Here is a 20,924-nt window from a genome sequence, read left to right as displayed (position 1 = left end):
AGGATCCAACTCAAGAGCAATAGAGCGTGAGAGAGAGCAAAAAGCAGTGGCAGACACAGGCCTGGTACTCACACTGGCTCTGTTTGTATGGGGGGTGGGAGTGTCGTACGGCGATGAGGATGAGGAAGAGGAACAGGGGCCACAGTATCTCAATGAGCAGCTGGATCTGGAGGGAGGAAGGAGGCAGGTTAAACAGAGTGCCTTTTCTATTGCCCGTGGTTGTGCAACAACCCTATGGCAAAAGAAAAACACAGCTGGCACCATTACAAGCTGAAGGTTCACCAGCTACTGACCACAGAACTCTTTTGTTGTCTTAACAGAAAGGACTACCATTAAGGTGTAATTTAAGCAGACAATGACCCACTTGAAATGTCCCCAGGCTGCTTCCTTACCTAATGTCTCTATTTAGCAAAGACTTCTGAGGGTAACTGGACAGCTAAACACAAGTTAGCTTGGCTAGTTGTCAAACTGTTTTTACCTATCCCATTAGAACAGGACCTGAAATCTCCATGGTTGAAATAGAGTTGGTTTCCCTATAGGCTCTGGTTCTTTCTACAGCAGGATTATGATGATTCCTCACTGCATCACTGAATTAAAATGAATACACTTCAATGAGAATCACCTTATTCCTCCTACGATATGTGAGGTTCTTCCAAAGCAGAAGCAGAAACTGTGTCCAGATCCCCATGGTGCAGTGATGGCAGTTACTGGCCCATAGTTAGAGAGGGACCCTGGGAAGACTGACAGAGCAGGAGCTTATAGCAACACAATTCCATGTTTCACACGGATGAACAAGTCAATACCAAACAGACTTAAATAAACCTTAGGACAATTAAATATGAGATAACATTTTGATGATAGACAGATAATTCTGATGGCTGGTAGGTTCTGCAATGATTCGAGTAATCATCAACCTGACACACTTCCAAGCACTTAAATAAAACTTGGGTAACAGTGCCCGTTGAAGCTGTGTGCATGACTGGAGGGGTTGATCTGCTCGGGAGTACCAGTCACAAGTTGATTTCCAAATCCTTGTTATCCTTATTGGCTTAAGTGGCATCAAGGTAAATTATTCTTGACTTATCTTAACATGCAAACAACTAAACTGCATTAGTCCTCAAATTCTGTTAAAAGCATTCAGAGAATCAGTCTAAAAAAAGGTTTAAAAAGAACTGCCTTCACAACCACTGCTTCCAAATTTCTTTCGATCAATGTTGCCATTTTGGAATTTATAAACCAATTTTAAAGATTGCCTGACTGCTCGCCTATAAGCTGCACTTCCTATACAATACCATATGACTAATGAATAGAAATGTTTGTGTGTGTGTGTGTGTGTGTGTGTGTGTGTGTGTGGGCGGGGGGGGGGGGTGCTGGGGAAGGTGGGTTATATGCACCTGTGGCACAGAAACATGTAGGCCTACTCACTTTCTTCAAACATTCCCAGGATTATGGCCAAACCCTCAACAATTACTCTGAATTTAAGTGCTAAGTGTGTGAACAATATCTCAAATGTATTTGTTTTACCAAATATACCAAAATTGGTATTTGATTCAAACACATGCCCACACTTCCCTTCCCAGACGTCTGAGAGACATACAAAAGGTGACATGATATGCACATATTCGGTATTGACCTTATTCTTTGCAGCATCACGTCGCGTCTTCTTTTCAAAGACTATAGCCTACAACACCAGATCAGACAAGATATTCAATGGAATGTCATTGTTAAAACAATACTTTCTGAATGCCCATAATATGAATTATTCTAAAGCACTAACACACTCCAGTATAAGCAGGACGTACACAAATAAGAGTAGCCTAACCTATATCAAGATATTCGAGTTGTGCGAGGGAGACACAGCACACGTCATGCAGACGGGATGAGAGGGTTTGCAACGTCATGATGAAATTTCCACTAGCCTAGGCTACTTCCTTTTTTGATTACAAACGAAATGTTGCATTTCTTTCCGGACATTCTAAAACGAAAAAAAGAAAACCTGTCGATGGACGGTCCGTGTAACGCATTTCCATCAATTTCCCACAGCTAAGTTACATATGAGCAAGAACAAAAAAAGATAGGTCATATCTACTCACATGTTTTGGTTCGGCACCTGTCATCTAGACATTGTTTCAAGCGTGGGACGATGCTACCGTAGCTATTACAGAAGATATGGGCGCAGCCAAATAACAAGCTTTCAAAGGTGTACGGCAACTGCTCATTGTAAAGTACCTAATGCATTACTAACATGTCTTACCGTTTTGTTAAATTCTGCTCGACGTTTTGTATTCGGCAGCAAACCTATCTGAGTCCTAGCTTATTCAATTAGTCAGGTCCAGCCGCTGTGTAAGCCATAGATTCAAGATATTTACTTTGTAACATTTGCTATTGGAATTAGGGACTACTGTATTTCCGCCCCCTTCTTGACGTTGATTGGTTGAAGGAGGATTAAGGCAGGGTCCACGCTTACCGGCTTTACATTTGATTGGCCCCCACACTGGGACGCAGGTCTATTTCGGTGCTGGCTGAAAGATTAGGTCCCATTTACACAAGGTCATCAAACAGGCTAATATTTTGTAACCTTTCAAAATCTTCAAAAATAGAGTCATACTTAAAACTAGGCACAAAACGACAGGTTAACTTTATTAATTAAAAAAATGTACAAAATCAAATAATATGGAACACCCTTTTTGATGAATATTTTCTTCTGGAATTTAAAAAGAACAATGAACACTTGCATATGTCACTTAAAGACTCATGTGGAATGTATAACGATTTCCCCCAAAGCAATCAGCTTGTTACTTAACATCATGGTTAATTAAATGTACCTCATGGTGTAGTAGCCTAGGTACATTAGTCAAGGTTGTGAAAGGATGGGTCAGGTTAAGTCAAGATAACCTAGATGAATGTGTACAGATGCATGCCAAATGAGACAAGGCAAGGCTAGGAACTATAAATGTAGTCCAACTAAATGGCATGGCAAGAAACAGGAGGTTAAAAGTTAGTGAATTGAATTGTGGATAATTACAAAACGTACAACTTTTTTCAGATACAATGGAGCAGCGAGAGAACCACCCATATTCTCTTAAAAACAAAAACAAATATGATGCTAACACTTTCTGATGTGGTCCCACGATGAGGCTTTTGTTAGATGAGAGGACATGAATGTGTTGCTCTTGGCAGTGAACAGCATGGCTGAACACTAGGGTCTAGAAGGCTAACAAAGGGAGAGACTAATGCAATACATTTTGTTCAATGTTTCTAACATAAAGCACAGCCTCAATGCATTGGATGTTAACCTGTAGAGAAAGAGAAAAAACACTGTGTGTCTCTACTGTGTGTGTGTCCTTTTATATCTTTTATTCCATTAGTGGCCCACGTAACCCTGGTCCTGGTCATAACCGTTGTCATCCATCTCATACGGCATGTCTTGATGTTCACCCTTTGGGCAGTACTTGGCATCGTAGATCTGGCGTCCCAGACCAAAGTTTTGCCCACTCTGATTGGCACCCTGGTTGGAGCCCATCTGTAGGGACATGGTGGTGTTGTCACATTTGTCCGTTCCCAGCTTCTGGTCATAGATGGCTCGTCTGGTGCCAGGTGCTGTCATGCCAGCCTACAGTTATGTCAGAGATGTAAATTTAGGAAAAATGTACAATAATAAAAAGTAAAACATTCCAATGTATCACTAGCCACGTTTCCATGGACAGTTTTTTTGTCGTTCCAATGAAACTATTCAGATTGAAAAATGTGTGGCATCTGTTTACATAGGGTATGTTCTATTACGATCAGGTGCTCTCAAGCACTTCAGAATCTTTGATCGGAATAGCCGTTGTTGCCTACTTTTCCTTGAGAAGATACAGCAGTCAATCCGAATGACCGTTGGCCATATACATGGCTGCTCATTTGGAATAGGAGTGGACTACACCACCTCTTTCATTACGATTAAAATTCTGATTGGATCAGGAATTTTCATTCCGACTGAGGTATTTATATGATAAGTTTTATTCTGATTGAGCCGTTATTCCGTTTCTAATCATAATAGAAGTGTCCATATAAACGTGGCTACTGTGAGACAAACAGCTACATTTACTCAATTACCCATATTCACATCTAGCATAGACTAGACCAGTGGTTCTCAAAGTGGGGGTCGGGGGTCACCCTACGGGGGGTCATGAGACAGCAAGGGAGGGTCACATGATGATTTTCAGAAATTAAATAATTTTTAAAACTATTCTAAACTATTTAATTGTATCAAAATACAAAAATAGTCGTTACATTTCAATAGGCCTATTAATGTGTGTGCACTGATGCGCGCAACATTTGTATACCTTAACCACTCTGGGGATGGTGGCCAGTCATTGGCACCGTTATTTTGGGGGTCGCGAGCTGAAAAGTTTGGGAACCCCTGGACTAGACCATACACTTCTGTATGTGAGACCGGATAACGTAATTGCAGTAACACTGAATGTATGCAAGGATAGAACACCTGGCTTGCACCCTTATTGGTGCCCATTTGCAGACCGATAGTTGAGCTGTCCATGGGTGGAAGAACATTAGCCTTTGGGTCATACAAATGCCTTCTGGTCCCATAAGCGTTCATGCCGGCCTGGCTAGCACACTTGTTTGTACCCATCTAAACAGAAAAAGAACAAGACAAGAGAATAAAGCATGACTTTTGGAAGTATACTCAACTAACACATTTTTTGTTTTTATTTTTCATTCATCTCTTGTGTTTAGTACCTGGAGGCCAATGACACACTGCCCAGCCTTCATCTTCTCCTCGTCGAAAGCCCTCTCTTGTTTATCAGCATATTTCACACCAATTTCCACCCGTGTTTGTACTCCTTTTGTCTTAGCCTGTCAGGCATCAAATATAAAGGGTTGCGCAATGATTCACAGAACTCACAGCCTGGCAGTCATATTGCAGGGTGTACTAGTCTAGATTCGAAAAAATAATGTTACCATGCCAGCAAGAGCCAGGAGAGATGTCTGGACTGATGTCATGTTCCCACACTCAAACAGATCATTGGCTTCGAAGATGTCATGAGGCTTCAGCCCGTACATTGTACTGGCTTTGATGAAATTAGACAGGTTCTCCAGCTAAGGAGGGAAAAAATAGTTCAACACTTGATAAGGCTGAGGGAGGTCAGTGCACACAAACTACCATTCACCAAGCTCAGTACAGCACAAAAATGATGGTCATGGAACATTTTGGTGAGCAACAACAGTAGACTGCTATTTTGGTACACTTCTAATTACATACCGGTAAATGCTGTGATCGTTGTCCTTGCAGTCCAGCCCATGAAACAGTTGAAAAAAAAGCTTCCCTATAATCTGTCTACACTTGACGCAGTAGCAGTAATCACTCACAGACTTGCATATATACACACAACTCAATCGCCACAAAGGCGACTAATTTATACCCTGCAGGCAACTTCAACAGCTGCAAAACTGACTTCTTCGGCTAGATATAAAACACACTGATGCATGAACAACAGCTCCAAATTACAGGTCAAGACACAGAGCAAGACTCAGCCCAAGCAATCCTTGTTGCATTTTCTTAGAAATACACAGTGCCAAAGGTAAACTCCAGTCTATTTGGAAAAATTCTCACAAGGCCATTCACAGCACAAAAGCAAGGGGAACCTTGACTTTTTTTGACCATCAGCTATGAACTGTGGTCAGTTTCACATCTCGATTAAAGCCACAGTTAGGGAAAAACGGAAGAAAAAAAACCCCATAATGCTTCTGTTCTTCTAATAGACCTCTGAAATTTGCCTACAAAAAGGAACCAAAGCTGCCATCTTTGCCCATATAAGGAGAGCCGGGTGTTAATTGAAGCTAACTACCTATGACAAGTTGCATTGTAAGTTAGTTTAAGTTAGCGAGAGTTTAACAGGTGCGATAATTCAAATCCTATGTTATTTCCCCATAGAAAAAATATCAAGATACCAGATCTCCTTATTTGGGCAAAGATGGTAGCTTTTTTATAGGCGAACGATCAGAGGTCTATTCAGTGCATGCCTCTGTTTCTGCTTGTGCTTTCATTTTCATTGACGTTTGCCAGTTGGCTGGTGGATGACCACTGAAGTGTGTGGAGGGTACTTGACAGAATGGGCCCCAATGCCTGCACTGACCATGACTACCTCATCATCTTCAGGTCAGGTCCCATATTCCCAAAGACAAATTGTGAATTGTGTAATGAATGGCATTCAGAGGTGGACATCCCGGGTCCAGAAAGTAAAAGTCCTGCCATATTTCTACCTGTGCACTTAACACAGGTGATATCACTAATTATCGGATCTACCTGGCAGCTAACAAAGATTATAAATGGCGGAGCAAGATACTTCGTCATAGTTCATGTCTATGGGCGCGTAATGGGGATTATGTCCTGTCTGCATAAAGAGGCGTGTCGTTGACGTATTGATGAGCGTACATAGCAGCCGCAGAATAAATAACAGACGCACACCTGATATAAGGTTGATTTTCTCCAGACAGGAATGCTTAAAAATGCTAAAAATGCACCGGTACCTGAAATGGTCAGAAGGGTTTGAGGATCATGAAAACATTCCCAAAATTCACATTCCTAACTCTATAGAACCAAGATCTTAGCATATGTGGTGAAATTCTGAGCTATGGCCATAGGCTTCAATGGAACAGTCGCTGCCTCTGCTCTGAATAAAGGGGAATTTTGATCAGGGTTCGCAGAAGTGGCTCCTGATGAAATATCTTGCTCCGCCATTTATAATTTTGCAGCTAATTAGGATGAGATGGGATGTCTGGATGTCTGCCTCTGATGTCATTCAAATTTAAGACTAGCACCAAATGACTCCTAGACTTCCATGTAGCATCTTGCGGCATCCTTGATCTGTGATATAGGTTTGAGTAAACTAGACAAAGGGAGAGCTGTGGCTTACCTGGTGCCAGTTCAAAGTGGAGTTGTTAATTTTCTTCACCGACCCCGGCTGCAATTTATTAATCAATCTAAACAGAAAGAGTACAAAAGTCTAAGTTAGGGCACCACGGCAGAGTCAGGGAGAGCGATTGAATGGATTGATCAAAGTGTCACTCACTGGCACAGAATGACACCATTTTTCAGGCCCTTCTGGAAGTCATCCCCAATGCTGCAGCCTGTCATGTCCTCAATCCAGATACGAAGCTCCTCTTCCTTCTGCAGGTCATACTTTTGTGCTATCTGGGACAAAGGATAACAGGGCATGCATTCAGATATTGTCCTCTAGAAACACCCCTGGCCAACAACTCATCTAGATAGTGGCTGAGCAGCACTCAGATAAGGCCACCTCATTGACATACTTGTCCCTTAATGACAGAGCCCACATTTAATTGATCATTACTGACCCTAAAACTTAAATCAATGTTTTTGCAACTTGCATTCTCTGCATATGAAGTGAACTATTATGACTGTGGAATAGGCCTGACATCTTGTTCCCTTATTAGGCAGCAGCAAACTACCATATACTGCACTGCCCTTGTTTTGAGTAACAACATGCATTGCTCATCCTCTGACCAGCAAAACATTCACCCGAATCCAAACCAAATGTGTGTATTATGTGTCATAGGCTATAAAACCAGTCTTACAACTGTGTGGGAGTGGCCTAACTCAAGATCACATTAGCCTCAGGCAGGCAGCCACGGGGAAATTAAAGGGTAGGCTACCTATCTATGTATCACTAAACTGAATAAATCGACCTTTTTAATCGATTAACTACTTTCAGAACCAGTTCTACACAAAACACTTTTGTTTGGATTGCGTAATTGTTGAAATTGCTTTTTGTAGCCTATTTATTCTTTCACTGTCAAAGGTGGTTTCATTACATGAAAATAATAGTCTAGCCACGCCTTGACCAGTTTCAGTCTTGCAGAGGGAACATAATGATCCCCTTACTTGGGGATGGTAAGTAACCCTCTTACCAGGCTGCTGAATATGCGTACAGCATCATAAATTGTGACCTACGGGTTGGTGGGCCTACCTACTCCCTTGCTTAGGCTAATGGAATGTCAACTCTCATCAAGGGGAAGTTGAACTCATGTGTTTTTAAAAAAGAGGCGTGTAACGAAACTGCGTTAATGCGGCTACTTCAGTCATTAAGATGAAAACGAGAGAACAACTCACAATTTTAGGATAATATAGACTGCTTTCGCAGTAGTCTACAGTAGCCTAAAGAATTAGGAGGAAAGGGGAATTCCTGTTCTTCGAAATGTGACTACCTGTCATTCAAGCATATGGTAAGGTTCAAGACGTGCGTTTACCATATGTGGCCGAAATAAGTTGTTCAAGCATGTAGGCTATTGGTGTACGTGTTCGTTTTAACTAAAAAAAAAACTATGTACACGATACGAGTAGAATAGGAATAATTTAGCCAAAAACTTTGCCACTTTACCGGATGCCTAGTTTTAGAAAGAATGCATTGGGCAACGCCCAGATGCTCATCATTATATGAAAACTAACTTAGGCGACACACCAGCATTCAAAAACAAGTATGATAGGTAGGTTCTATGCATTCTAGGCTCATTCTGGTATGAGGCATAACGGAATGTCAAACAATTTTCATTTTATATCTTACAATAATTTAACAAATTAGTGTCTTACTTTGCTTTTGACTTCGGCAGAAAGTCCATACGCTGGTCCCTTGTTGAACTGGTTTGCAGCCATCATTAGACGTGTAAAACTATTAGGCTACGTACACTACCTCTCAGAAGGCAGCGTGTGGTGAAGATGGCGAGCAATTTCCTATTAAAAAGTTGGTGTGAAGTTTTTTTTTTCATAATGGGCGCTGTGCGGCGAATAAGCTCCTCCTTATCCTGGACGTGATTGACATTAGAAAGACCTTATAATGGGTCTATTCCTTATGGGTGGAGGGTTTCAGTCAGTGTTACAGTTAACACTTTCATTAACTCTTTTTTAAAGTTTTCTCTTTCACCAATGCTTGACACGGATCTCAAGTAGCCTAAACATTACCATTGACTTTAAATCCAAAATAAGAAAAACAAAAATATCGTAGGGTCACGATATTTTTGTTAGACTATCTGTAATTTTTATACAGAACTGCGTGTTGACATCGCAGACAGAACAGAGATAAATCCTTTATAATAGTCCATAGACAACTATGTAAAACGGGCACCAGTAGCTTAAGTCAAAAGAACTATGCAAGGCCCATGTGAATGAGGTCACACATTCTTGTGGTTCGAGGCAGGAAGGCAGGTCGGGAGGAAACTGAATGAGAATTATTTAAAGCGATGGACCTCATCATCTGAAATTACTGATAAATTGACGGATTCTACTTTTAAAGCAAATTAATTCATTCTGATTGTGACTCATGCATTCACCTGTAATTTGATTTTTAGATGAACCAAAAAGATTTCCTATCCTATTCAACTGATGAGCGTCTCACACTTTAGCCCTTACAAGCGCTAAAACCTCAATTTCAACGAATTTTCATAAATGATTTTTTTTTACATTTTGTTTTCCAAGTAATTTCAGTAGGTAAGAACTGTAATTGGGTGTTGTCGTTTGATTTATCTTTACTCAATCAAAACAACACAACTGTAATTTTATTGCTATTACCTGAAATACACAATTAAATGACATTACTTTTTAATGTTTTTAAAAATGGAGATATAGCGTTTTGGAACCAAACTCTTGAAATATTATATAATAACATAATTATATATTAATTGTATAGGACTACTATAGATATAGGAATCGTATAGCCTATTTTGGGACATAGTTGGCATGATAGTATTACTATAGTTCATTTTTTCATCAGTGAGGTCTATATTTCAAACCAGCAGTATAATAGGTGAGCCCACATCCTTAAGGGTGAAAGTCTTCATGTTCACTGGTAGGCTAGGTAAACAAACCTTTCCTCTTGAAAGAGTCCTTGTTTGACCACCATGTTTCAGAGAGGAGTTATTGATCCTTTGTCACAAATAAGTGAGCCTGGGATTGGGAATTGAGGAAAGAAGTTGATTGGGAAACAACAAGTGAACAACACAACAAATATAATAGGGTTCATTTTAATAGTCACCAGTTATTAAAAGATATATTACTATTTGTGTTCAAATCCTTAATCCTTAAGTGTTCAGAAATGCACTGGCATTGGGTTAAGGAGAACATTATGAGCACTTGTGAGCAGCAAAACCTTATTGAAGACTGAGAATGCGGTTATTCCATGTCTATACTAACAGAGGGCACAATGATGGTGGTATATTGGAGGACAGATGTCTTGATGTATCCAACCAAGTGAAATACAGTAACAACTTTGCATTCCAAAAATAAGGCTTGTCTTAAATTGCATAGACCTTAGGCATAACTTACTCTCTACAGAGCAGCAAGGAAGTCAAAATACATGCCAACAGTGCATGCAGTGAGTGAGTTAAGTTCTATGCATAAAAAATAAATAAGCCCTTTTGCATTAATCTAAATCAGTACAGATACATCTAAAAAATTCTGTATTAAAATATGTTCTTTCCTCATGTAAACTACCACGGACTTTGTTGGTACTTGTCAAAAAATACTGCTACTGTATACAGTGGCACTCTATGCACGTGAAGTGGTTCATGAATGCACAAGCAACAGTCTCAAGTTCATTATCAGGCAGCAAATCCAGCAGATGACTGAGACACTGCCAGCTGAAGAGTGCTCAAAAGGACATCTTTGTTTCCCATTATCGCTTGTAAGAGTGGAGTCTGTTTCACTGTCACTCTCTCCCTCTCTGTCTCACTCTTACTCTCTTCTTTTTCCTCTCTCAAAGAAACACAGGCTGCTCCTGTCCAGTCAGCAGACGGTAAGTAGATGCTGGCATAGTCTTCAGATGAATCTGTTTTTGAAGACAAACTAGAGTTAATATACTAACACACACACACACACACAAACGCGCGCGCGCGCGCGCCACACACACACACGATAGCATTGCTATTTGTGTACTCATGCTACTCCCACCTCTCCGACAGCATTCGTAAGGATGTGGATGATCTTGTCATGGGGTGTAGCCACAACACTTTGTCCGTTGATCTCGATGATTCTGTGACCCACTCGGATGCCTCCCCTCTCAGCAATCCCACCTCGCATCAAACTACAGATCTGACCAGGACAATAACATTCATGCATTCAGGCTATATAAATTGAACTAATCTGTATTCATCCCTTTCAATGAATCAGCTACAGAATCTGCAACATTTTTTGCCTTTCATGGCAAGAAACTCACAATGCCATCCTCCACACTGAAGCCAAGCTGGTACTTCGGATCTGGACGCTTTATAATCGCCATGGTGACAGGTGGGCAGTGGACTATGCTGAGCTTTACTTGAGCTTGGTTTTTCAGATCCTTGAGCACAAATATGAAAGTAAGGCAAAGTCAGGGTATTAGTTTAAAATTAGAGTAAGCATTCAGGCTGGCAGACTTAAAAAAGAAGTAGGAGTCATCATGATGTGGTCATGATTCTTGGCAATAATCCTTATCTGTTAGTAAAAATTAACAAAATGAGATATTATGTTGTGACAAAAAACAAAACACTAATACTCAACTAACAGCTGAGAACCATACCCGTATGATGTTGTGGCAGGTCGTAATGGGCAGGCCCACCAGGCTCGTGCCGTTGACTGACATGATACGGTCTCCAATGCTGAGCTCACCACTGCGCTCGGCCGGTCCTCCATGCAGCAGATTGGCCACCACCACTGTGGGCAGGATGGAGCCCCAGCCCGACTCCACCACGGCCAGGCCCAGGATCTCCCCGATCGCCTTACGAACGCACACCTAACCAGGCCGCAAAGCCCCAGGTGGAGGAGGGCAATTTGATGTATTGATTAAGTGATCACTTGGTCAGTCAGTATCAGACCTTTGTAATCACTTCACAATTTGTTAACTCTTTAAATTTCTATGAGTGATGTTTATGCATGTGAGATGTGTGTGTGTTGTGTTATGGTTGTTAAGCTACTGGATGCCTAAAATGTGCCCTGGGATGAATAAATTATCCATCTATCTAATTGAAAATATCTGACATATGTATGAATGAATAGGTAATAGGTTTGTTAATCTATATACATGTGGTATGACATTGTTATCTTTAGCAGATGACATATCTTTTTATGGGCATTCCTCCCAGGATAGGTGATCACTAGCGCAACCACAGTACCTCTCTGATATTCTCCGAGCAGGAAAAGTGGACCAGGTCTCCATTGTACAGCTCCTGAGTGCTGAGGAAGTCATCATACTCATCCGGCTTGATGCCATTTGTCTGCATGAACTGCTGGTAAGCTACAGCAAATGCCTGGCCAATGGCCTGTGCAATGATCTGAGCCTGGGGAGGGCAGCAAATGATTGCCATGTTATGTTGCAATTATATATAGCGTGAGCATAGAAATGTCAATCCACACCCTGAGAGCTGGCATAATGGCATTATGCAACACTGTGAATATGACTGAATTGAGTTAAAATACAAAGTAAGTTCCATGTGCCACTATTTCTCCACACAGTTACAGGAAATTGGCCTCATTATCTTGATATCAAATGAGAGACTAGCATGCATTCTTCATCTGGAATTCATGTATTTGGCAGACTGACAATCATGCTCCATTTGTGCCTCAGAAGAATCTAGAGCATGCTTCTAATAGAAGAGATAATGGGTTGTCTTCACCCTCTTCAATAGGCAGAGAAACACAGAAACTGGTCCATCCGTGAAAATGTCACACTGGTGTTCTCAAGAGAGGGAACATGAGAGTTATGCAAGAAAGGATGTATTTAAGATCATGCTAAACACTGACTTTACTTCCTCATCAGCCCAAATGGAGTCATTTCACTCGCAGATCAGTAGCAGAATATGAGAGTGGGTGAGTGGCCCTTAGTCCCACCACTATTATTTAATGAGTCAAGTCAACATAGTCACCAGTTGCACTAGGCCAAGGAAACACTGTAAATGGGGAATTCAGATGAAACTCCTGGGAAGCACTACAGCTGGCAAAAGGATAAACATGCTGGCATGATTTATGGACAATCTGCTTCCTGGAATCACTCAGTGTGAATCAGCCTGTGCATGTACTTGTGTATTTCTTGTGTCTTTGGTCTGTATGCAGAGTATCCTTTGTTTATCCTTGAATGGTTAGAATTCAATGGGAGCCTATCTAGAGACCTTTTGTTTATCCCCAGGTGTGATTCTTTATTGTATTCACTAGAGGGGCAAGGATGGGGGGCTTTCACACCTCCCATTGTCACATATGGCTGCTAGCATTTGACCATGTGCAAGTTGGGGTGCTCCTAATTAACGGCCGTCTTGGATGATGAGCCCCCTGAGTTACAACAGATCACGCCCCCCTCTGTTGTAACTTACTTAAGGTTGGGATTTCTCATGTATAGTTAGGTATACTAGTGAATCCTTTGGGTGAAGCTTGTCTCTTTGCATCTCCTTGATGCGCATCACTGAAAGAATAGAGCCTGTTTCTTGATTGAACTTTCCTGAGTTTCCAGATAACTTTGGTACTAGGAAAATTACCAACACTATGATTCACTTCTTCAATCAGAGATATAGTTTTTTAAATAAAAAAGAAACATTCCCACATGAACATGATGAATGTTTGGTCAACTTTCCCTGCCACTCACGTCGTCAGAGATGAAGACGTGACACAGCATCCAACACTTCTTCGGCGGTGCCGCGGGGTTGGCTGCCTGACCCCCGTCCGAACCCTTTCGGCCAGCAGGCTTCCTACGCGCCATCAGCACAACGATATTCCCAATGTCGGCGATGTAAGAGATCATCTGCAGGGAGTGGTCCATCATGGCCTCCTATGAGAAGTGATAGGGAACAACAGGGATATTTGAGAGACACCAGTGCTCAGAATGGAGATCACTCTGTATGCTTGTAACAAAAAACTAATTATATGAGGCATATTGCTAATGTAAAACAAAGCTTTAAAAGTCTGACGGGAATAGATAATTTTTTTTTTAGAAAATATTTTATAGAAAGATTTTATATAAAATCTTAATACCAGAAGAGCCAAATATGAATACCAATAAAAAATAAAGACTAGAATGTGCATGCAACCCACCTGTGTGTCAGCATTGAGAACTTTGATTCGCTGCGTAGAGATGAAGAGATCCACTTCTGTCATAGGCTGGGACTCACCCTCAGGAGCCTGCCGAACAATGTACAACCACATGTTTGGACATGCAAACAACCACACACGAAAAACAGAACTACTTACTGATAGCAGACTTCCCCTTGTAGGTACAGCTTGACACTGACTATTACAAATATCGACTTATCGTGCTTCAGACCTTGATCCTGTCCACAGCCTCCTGGGCCTGAGCCATGCGGGCACTGGTTGAGGGGTTCTTGTCTGACTGCAGCTGTGTGGAGCCCAGGTACTTGGCCCCAAATATGACCCCATCCAGCAGGTCATCTGGGTCACAGGGACCAGGCACTATTATAGCATTGGACAGAGAGAGTGATGACCAATCAACCCCGAGTGCATTGTTGATGCTGCATTGTTTGCTAGTATAAACGGAACATGATTATCTCGTAAGTGTGTGTGTTCAGCTCTCTCACCATCTTTATAGGCAGGCCGGGCCTCAGCATCCTATTGTGAACAAAAAGGAGAATCACACGTGACAGCAGTTAAACACAGAGCCTACAAACTCTACAGCTCTTTAATATAAATACTTTGGAGTAGGTCCTCAAAAAGTTAATATTTTAGGACTTAAAAACATAAAAAAAATACTGACAAATGATTTTGTCTGCCTTGTTGTTGAGACACATTTGTATATCAAGACTTTTTGGTGTGATTCTTATTCAATATGAACTGCTTTGCTGAATCAAGAATATTTTCATGACACAGACCCAGTAAAAACAGGGACAACATTTGCCCCTCACTCACCATATCTGAACCACTGGCTGCAAGCTCCTCTCCCTCCTCTTCAGCAGGTGGCTCTTCCCTCCTTTGCCACAGCAAGCCTGAAGCATCTTCCCCTGAGTAATCCAACGCATGGATCTCATCCTCCGGTTCATTGTGTCCACCATGTGAGCCTTCCCAGTACCTCTCAGCATCCTCGTGGCTGTAGGAGACAGAGACCACAGCGTCCACCCCAGCACTGAGGTGTCCGTAGCTGAGGCATGGCGGGCTGAGTTGGGGCCTCACCTCCGCAGAGCTGGGTCCCTCCAGCAGCCCCAGCAGGTCCTTCTGGTGGCTCTCGGTGAAAAGCAGTCCAGAAGCAGCAGTGCCCTGGGCTTGCGGCACATTGACAGGACCCAGGGTGGACAGTGTGTCGTAAGGTGTCGGGTCGGTGAGGTCCAGGAGGGTGGCCTGAGCGGGCTCTGGGCTGGGGCTGTCGGGGGCAGGGGATGGACTGATGAGCTGAAGGTGAGAGAGCAGGGTGTGAATGTGGGAGTGGTCGACGTCAGGAGGACCACACTGCTCATTCGCTGGGCCCTCCTGGTCTTCGTTCTTCTTTTCCTGCTGCTCCTCCTCCTCTTGTCCCTTTATCACCTCATTCTGTAGCACCTCCTCAACACTTTGTTCAAATGCTCGTCCCACATTATGATTCCCTATATCCACCTGATATGGGAGTAACGGGGCTTCAGGAACAGATGCGGCCAATTGGGATCCATCCTCGCTCGCCGCATACTCTGGAATATTAATTAAGTCTGTTTGAATGAAGCCCTCGCTGTCAGCTTCTCCAATGCAACCTGCTTCACTCGAGGAGTCGGACCTCCAGTCCAACGGAGGGGGTTCAATCAGGTTAAAAGAGTCCAGGTCCTCCAGATCTGCTTTCCTACTATTCTCCTGAGTTGGATTTGAGCTGCTGTGATCAACATCCACCAAACCTGAATTCGGTTGGCTCACGATTTCTTCTGATTGTGAGGGAGCAGGACTATCATGGAGAGGGATGTTGGCCTCATTGTTTTTGGATGCAGGAGACACATTAATCATGAGGGCCTGCACTTCTGCTTGGAGCAAATCCCTGTGTTTCCCCTCCTCGCCATTTATTAGCGTGGTGCCTGCCTCTTCTGCCATCTTCAGCAGTGATGCAAGGGCAGATACAGTCTATGAGTGAGTCTTCTAACACTCCCAAGCAAGGTTCCTTCCATGGGATTGAGAGATTCTGACCTTTCCAAGATACAACACCCTTGGCTGACAGCAATTTTTACCTGCAGAAAAGCAATGAGTGTCACCAACAAAATAGCCTAATACTGCAACATCAACATCCTGGCGATGTAGCCTACCTGCCTGCTGCGCTTCTTTATTGTGGAGTTAACATTGTTTTGCTTTATGGAGCAAAATGGACAATAGGCCAGTATGAAACCGCAACGTGTCGCTAATGATCTGGCTACAGCAGAAGGCCAACGTAGCCTATATAATCAAAGATCAAGGTTCGACTGCCTCAACAAAGGTTGCTTCCCCAACACACTCCAGACTACGTTGGAGTATCCACTGTCGACAATCATTGTATGGTAGCCTATCCTTAAATGAACAAAGGTTTGATCACAGTGACGCTCAACACTCTATTGACATTCGATCGCCTGTCTAAAACAGCTTTTCCATTCGTTGCCTCCAAGCAAAACAAAAAATTTTTTACTACTCATTGATGGAAAAGTTACACAGCTTGGGGTTGCTAATGAGCAATACATTTTAGAGTTTTCATCAATGCCTTCGACCATATGTTATCACAACGCACGAATCACCAGGAACTACTCTAATTCTGACATAAAGAGGCAAACTAAAGTCGAAAAACACCCACCTATGTGCTGGAATGCACTCATCTTTTACACTTAACTGTTTCTTTCGGCGATCTTGGGCTACATTGTGACGCGACTATACACTGCGCATGCGCTCCGGACAGGAGTAAGTCCTGACTAATCGATGCATTAAAAAAGTAAACAAGATGTGTCAATCAATCATAACGTGAGGTCGCCTCATTAAAAATGACTAGGCCTAACTGTCTGACACAGTTAGTTTAGTGCACATTTATTTTGCTCCGTTCTATTAGTGTGAGAAAAAAAACAAGGCACAGGAAGAGGGAAGAAACTGTAAGATACTCATTCTAAATAACACTGTCTTTATTCAATGTCAACAGTATAATTAACAGCCAAAGCATAAATTACAAATACAAAGCAATGCAGAAAAATCCCACTGTAGCCAAACTGTCCATTCAACTGGCCATAGATGTAAACTTCTCTATAAAATGATTTGATAGAGACAGAGCAATTGCTACATAACTGAAATCATCATGACCATGGTCAAGGCAGGGCTCATATTGACAAAGAATCTAAAGGCTTAAAGTTTCTAAAGTCTTAACTCTAGGACTCCATATATATAAGATGCAGAGGTTACATTCAATGGACATTAGGTTACTGTTCAATTGACAAAAATCTACAGGTAATTAATAAGTACAATTTACAAGTCATTTTCCATCTCAAAAAGGCATCTCAGTGAAAATTTGGAGTGCAAAATTAAGATTTTTTTTAAGAAATAAAGAAAGTTTTCTTTTCTTTTTTTTGTTTGTTTGTTAGAGTTAGTTGTATCAAGAAGTCAAGAAGTCGCTTCATGTTCACCATCACTTGAGCTCATCTGATACAAGCCAATGAAAGATGAGACTGTGCCCATCAGTCCCACAAGCCAGTTGGGGAAGCGTCCTGCCCAGAGAATACCAGGGGGCATCCAGTGTATGGCATTGCTAAGGTCTGCCAGGGAGCTGAGAATACCCAGGAACTCCATCTTCATTTGTTGTTGACACTCTCTCTGCATGGCCAGTCTTTCACTACAGACACAAAAACACAAATTATAATAAGACATCATTGCATTGGCTTAAATATGCAGTTGATTACTTTTAATGAAAATACAAGAGTCAAGAAAGGATTGCATTTACCTGACATTTTCCTGTGCTGTTCTTCGGCTTTTACGCAGCTTTCTCCTAAGCAGAACGATGATTCTAATTGATCTAATCAAGGGAAATTCTTATTGTCAGAATAACATAATAATTGCTGAACAGACAACAAATGTCTTTGGCAAGCAAAATTAAGTGTGTCTTAAGTAAGTGTGACTAGAAATGCGACAATGAAGATCTTCAAGATGGCACCTGCAATCATGGGTTACCTGAGGGCTCCTAGTAGCAAAGATGAGGCCCAAAGTAGTGTACTCAGAGTCCACCATTTGTCTGACTTGACCTTGATCAACTCTGCATCTGCAGCCCAGGCAACGTGTTCACATGGGTAGTACAGCTGATCCGCAACATTGTTAAGAACTGACATACATCGGACTATACTGTCCTCCTCCTGCATAACAGACACATGGTGAGATGTGAGATAAAGGTGTACCATGCAATTTATCACTAACTTCTAGACCAGGGGTACCCAACTCATTTGTTGGAATGAGACTTTGTGGGGACGTCATTGTCATGGTCATTATCATTTTATTGCATGGGTATCAGAGTGTTGTTTGATGATATACTCTTCTACTATACCCACTTATGAGCAAACAAGTGCAAATCATGTAAGCCTACTGCTGTCATATACTGCTCTTTCTCTTTTGAAATACTCTACTTCCTACCTAAGAATATCTGGATGGCTGCATGAAACCTGCTGGCGGGCCTGATCTGGCCCTCGGGCCTTACATGTATGTTTGACACCCCTGATCCTGTGGTGTGATCCTACATGGTGTATTAACCCTCTATTGCATAGGGTTACCTCAGGGTAACACCATTTTTCTCGAGTTTCTCAAACACAAAAATGCAAACACCAATTAAAAGTGCCCTTCTTAAAAGGTGAGTAGTGAAGGAAACCAATAGTGTACTTATATTCAACCACATGACTTTTCAAATTAGTTTTTATACTACTCTTTTCCACAACTGAGAACATTTCTGACGGCCATATTTTTGGTCTTCCAAAATTGTCTAAAAATGTCACTATCCTTAATATTTTCACCAACTAAAATATTAATTTCAATCTTGATAAGTCCTGCATGTATTTTTATCCATTTTTAATGTTTTCCACAAATGTATTTTGTATATTGATAAAGCAACAACATGCAACAGTGGACAGCGTTTATGCTTGGTTGTAAACATGCCATTGAGATGTCAGGGAATCACCAAATATTATTCTATAAGTGTGCATGTATGTGTGTGTGTGTGGGGTGGGTGCGCACGTGTGTGTGTGTAAGCATGTGTGGGCCCAAATTGGTCGTGACTACTGCCGATAGTGTGCCACACCAGCGCTCCTGGTGGAACTGTGAGTTGACAGTCACACTTGTCAATTTACTACAATACAGGAAGTACAAGTTGTAATAAGGTTTCCTTAGCTAAAAAACTAAGAAAGGATTATAAACGGTACGTGCAAGAGAGTGAGGTGGCCTAATTAGGGAAATGGGGTGAGGGACAGCGCCCGGGGTTTGGTGGGGACCGCTTGACCTCACTATCCTCGCCTCCTTTTATTTTCCTGCTGTGGTGGTCAAAAAGACTCTGGGAAAACCATTGGCAAAGGCCTACAGGCCCAGCACAGGATTGCGTGGTGATGTATGCTGTTGCGGCTCAGGGGTCCTTTCTGCTCCCCAGCACCTTTGTGCTGCAATCACCTTAATCCCTGAAAGTCAGAGGGCTGAGCAAGCACCAACTTTGTGTACATATGGCATAGCAATGTTTTGAATGATGACAATCTCTATTAGAGCCACTGAGTGATTTTAAAGCATAAAAACTGAAAAATTTAAACTGAATTTAAATTTCCTTTGTTGCGCAATGTTGCTTGTAGGTAACCTCCACAAATACGATCAGTATCTGGCTTGTGTTGTCAGTGCAAATTATTCTTTATATGCTGTTATTTAATGATTACTTTCATTAAACGCGATTGATAAAATCAGAATTCCAATTAAATCCATGTTTTCTATGTATTACCACTACTGCATGTTGTTGCTCAAGGTAACATAGTCTACTCAAATGACTATGACAGTACTCAAATGTATCTGTTCCAAAACATTTGTTTTCAAAAATTTGTTTTTAATTACTTATTGTGCTTCATTTTAAGTAAAAAAGTGTGGGAAAATGTATATTTTTAAATCCATTATTTCATATAGCATGCAATAAACCACCACAAACCTACCAACTTCCATACCCAGTTGAGAGGTAGTTTTAAGCTGGCTACATGTAACAATTTCACCTGAGATGCATTGAACCCAATACCAAAGTGTTGAAACTAAATTTCCATACCCTGTTTCCTAATCCATAATTCCTCGAGTAGGCAACCATGGAGAGGTCGTCGAAAAGCCTCAGGACAGTTCTGCAGTGGCTGAGCTGTGCTGAAAACAACATAAGACTCTTTCCGATTTCAGACGACCCTGCAGTCTTCTGGGAAAGAACGCCTCCAACCAGCTGGGAGCCATAGCAGAGTGTTCGGACCTGACCCCAAGGACCATTGAAGAGCAGTTTTCCTCATGTTACAGATCGATAAACACAAATAGTAGCGTGACATAATATTTTAGTATCGAAGAAACACAAGGTGCACTTACCACCTTGTCTCTTCCTCTGTATGATTCTAGTAAATTCACAATCGATCCAATTGATTCCTGCATAATGTCATGTGCTCGTTTGTGTTCATTCAGTGTAGCAAACCTGTAACGTTATATTAGCCCAAGTCTTAACCTGAGAAGAAATTAGGCTTTTATATCCTCAAAAGTGCAGTTGCATGCAGTAGAACATACCACACTTCATGCCTGGCAGGTCTTTTTTCAACTAGGCTTACTCTTTCAACTTAACATCTCAGACCTAACAAATATCTAACCAGTCAGTCTGTCACAACTGAACTTTACACTGGTCAGGAAGTAGCCGAAGTACTCCTTCACAGGCAATCATAGTTGATTACCTATTCGCCATCCCCCTGATGGCAGACACTCTACTGGAGGCACATCACAAGCCTGTTCTTAC

At 41.7% G+C, this 20,924-nt stretch overlaps 4 protein-coding genes across 6 annotated transcripts in view; all 4 read right to left on the bottom strand.

The window, feature by feature from the left end:
* Nucleotides 1-2,375, bottom strand: part of abca7 (ATP-binding cassette, sub-family A (ABC1), member 7) — a 30,769-nt gene extending 28,394 nt beyond the window's left edge. For both annotated transcript variants that reach the window (XM_048253289.1, XM_048253290.1), the window contains exons 1-4: nt 2,094-2,375; nt 1,634-1,681; nt 623-740; nt 73-166 (exon numbers count right to left, since the gene is read on the bottom strand). In XM_048253289.1, coding sequence (XP_048109246.1) covers nt 73-166; nt 623-688 — 160 coding nt within the window. In that variant the 5' untranslated portion in view covers nt 689-740; nt 1,634-1,681; nt 2,094-2,375. The remainder of the gene's footprint in view (nt 1-72; nt 167-622; nt 741-1,633; nt 1,682-2,093) is intronic.
* A 240-nt stretch (nt 2,376-2,615) lies between these two features.
* On the bottom strand, nt 2,616-8,788 carry LOC125301253 (calponin-2-like). The gene is made up of 7 exons (XM_048253684.1): nt 8,612-8,788; nt 7,074-7,195; nt 6,918-6,984; nt 4,963-5,100; nt 4,741-4,857; nt 4,487-4,633; nt 2,616-3,613 (listed from the first exon to the last, which is right to left on the bottom strand). Exons 1-7 carry the CDS (start codon nt 8,675-8,677, stop codon nt 3,365-3,367), a joined length of 906 nt encoding a protein of 301 aa, XP_048109641.1. The 5' UTR covers nt 8,678-8,788; the 3' UTR covers nt 2,616-3,364.
* A 1,234-nt stretch (nt 8,789-10,022) lies between these two features.
* si:ch73-40i7.5 (amyloid-beta A4 precursor protein-binding family A member 3) lies at nt 10,023-16,839 on the bottom strand. Of its 2 annotated transcripts, none has more exons than XM_048253439.1 (11): nt 16,755-16,839; nt 14,894-16,164; nt 14,566-14,596; nt 14,295-14,440; nt 14,066-14,152; nt 13,620-13,802; nt 12,160-12,324; nt 11,568-11,780; nt 11,229-11,348; nt 10,964-11,104; nt 10,023-10,841 (listed from the first exon to the last, which is right to left on the bottom strand). In XM_048253439.1, the coding sequence occupies exons 2-11, from the start codon at nt 16,028-16,030 to the stop codon at nt 10,770-10,772; spliced, it is 2,295 nt and encodes a 764-aa protein (XP_048109396.1). In that variant the 5' UTR covers nt 16,031-16,164; nt 16,755-16,839; the 3' UTR covers nt 10,023-10,769. The 2 variants fall into 2 exon arrangements, with proteins under 2 accessions (XP_048109396.1, XP_048109395.1); XM_048253438.1 differs by lacking the exon at nt 16,755-16,839 and adding an exon at nt 16,240-16,742.
* Nucleotides 16,840-17,051: 212 nt separating this feature from the next.
* On the bottom strand, nt 17,052-20,825 carry pex11g (peroxisomal biogenesis factor 11 gamma). The gene is made up of 5 exons (XM_048252676.1): nt 20,510-20,825; nt 20,211-20,399; nt 18,110-18,288; nt 17,883-17,954; nt 17,052-17,774 (listed from the first exon to the last, which is right to left on the bottom strand). Exons 1-5 carry the CDS (start codon nt 20,570-20,572, stop codon nt 17,546-17,548), a joined length of 732 nt encoding a protein of 243 aa, XP_048108633.1. The 5' UTR covers nt 20,573-20,825; the 3' UTR covers nt 17,052-17,545.
* Nucleotides 20,826-20,924: the final 99 nt, after the last annotated feature.

This window comes from Alosa alosa, chromosome 9, assembly GCF_017589495.1.
Source record: "Alosa alosa isolate M-15738 ecotype Scorff River chromosome 9, AALO_Geno_1.1, whole genome shotgun sequence".
NCBI classification, from domain to species: Eukaryota; Metazoa; Chordata; class Actinopteri; order Clupeiformes; family Clupeidae; genus Alosa; species Alosa alosa.
The sequence above is the reverse complement of the archived record's forward strand: the minus strand, read 5'-3'. Positions and strand labels throughout refer to the sequence as shown.

Excerpts from the sequence above, each read along its gene's own strand:
- pex11g (XM_048252676.1), bottom strand. The coding sequence starts at position 20,572 with ATGCAGGAATCAATTGGATCGATTGTGAATTTACTAGAATCATACAGA. Across the intron at positions 20,400-20,509 it reads ACAGAGGAAGAGACAAGGTG|GTCCGAACACTCTGCTATGG; the intron begins GTAAGTGCACCT and ends CCTTGGGGTCAG. Across the intron at positions 18,289-20,210 it reads ATTATGGATTAGGAAACAGG|GAGGAGGACAGTATAGTCCG; the intron begins GTATGGAAATTT and ends TCTGTTATGCAG.
- si:ch73-40i7.5 (XM_048253439.1), bottom strand. The coding sequence starts at position 16,030 with ATGGCAGAAGAGGCAGGCACCACGCTAATAAATGGCGAGGAGGGGAAA. Across the intron at positions 14,597-14,893 it reads CAGCCAGTGGTTCAGATATG|GATGCTGAGGCCCGGCCTGC; the intron begins GTGAGTGAGGGG and ends TGTTCACAATAG. Across the intron at positions 14,153-14,294 it reads AGGCTGTGGACAGGATCAAG|GCTCCTGAGGGTGAGTCCCA; the intron begins GTCTGAAGCACG and ends ATTGTTCGGCAG.
- LOC125301253 (XM_048253684.1), bottom strand. The coding sequence starts at position 8,677 with ATGATGGCTGCAAACCAGTTCAACAAGGGACCAGCGTATGGACTTTCT. Across the intron at positions 5,101-6,917 it reads CCACTTTGAACTGGCACCAG|CTGGAGAACCTGTCTAATTT; the intron begins GTAAGCCACAGC and ends TTCCCTCCTTAG. Across the intron at positions 3,614-4,486 it reads CCAATAAGGGTGCAAGCCAG|GCTGGCATGACAGCACCTGG; the intron begins GTGTTCTATCCT and ends ACATAACTGTAG.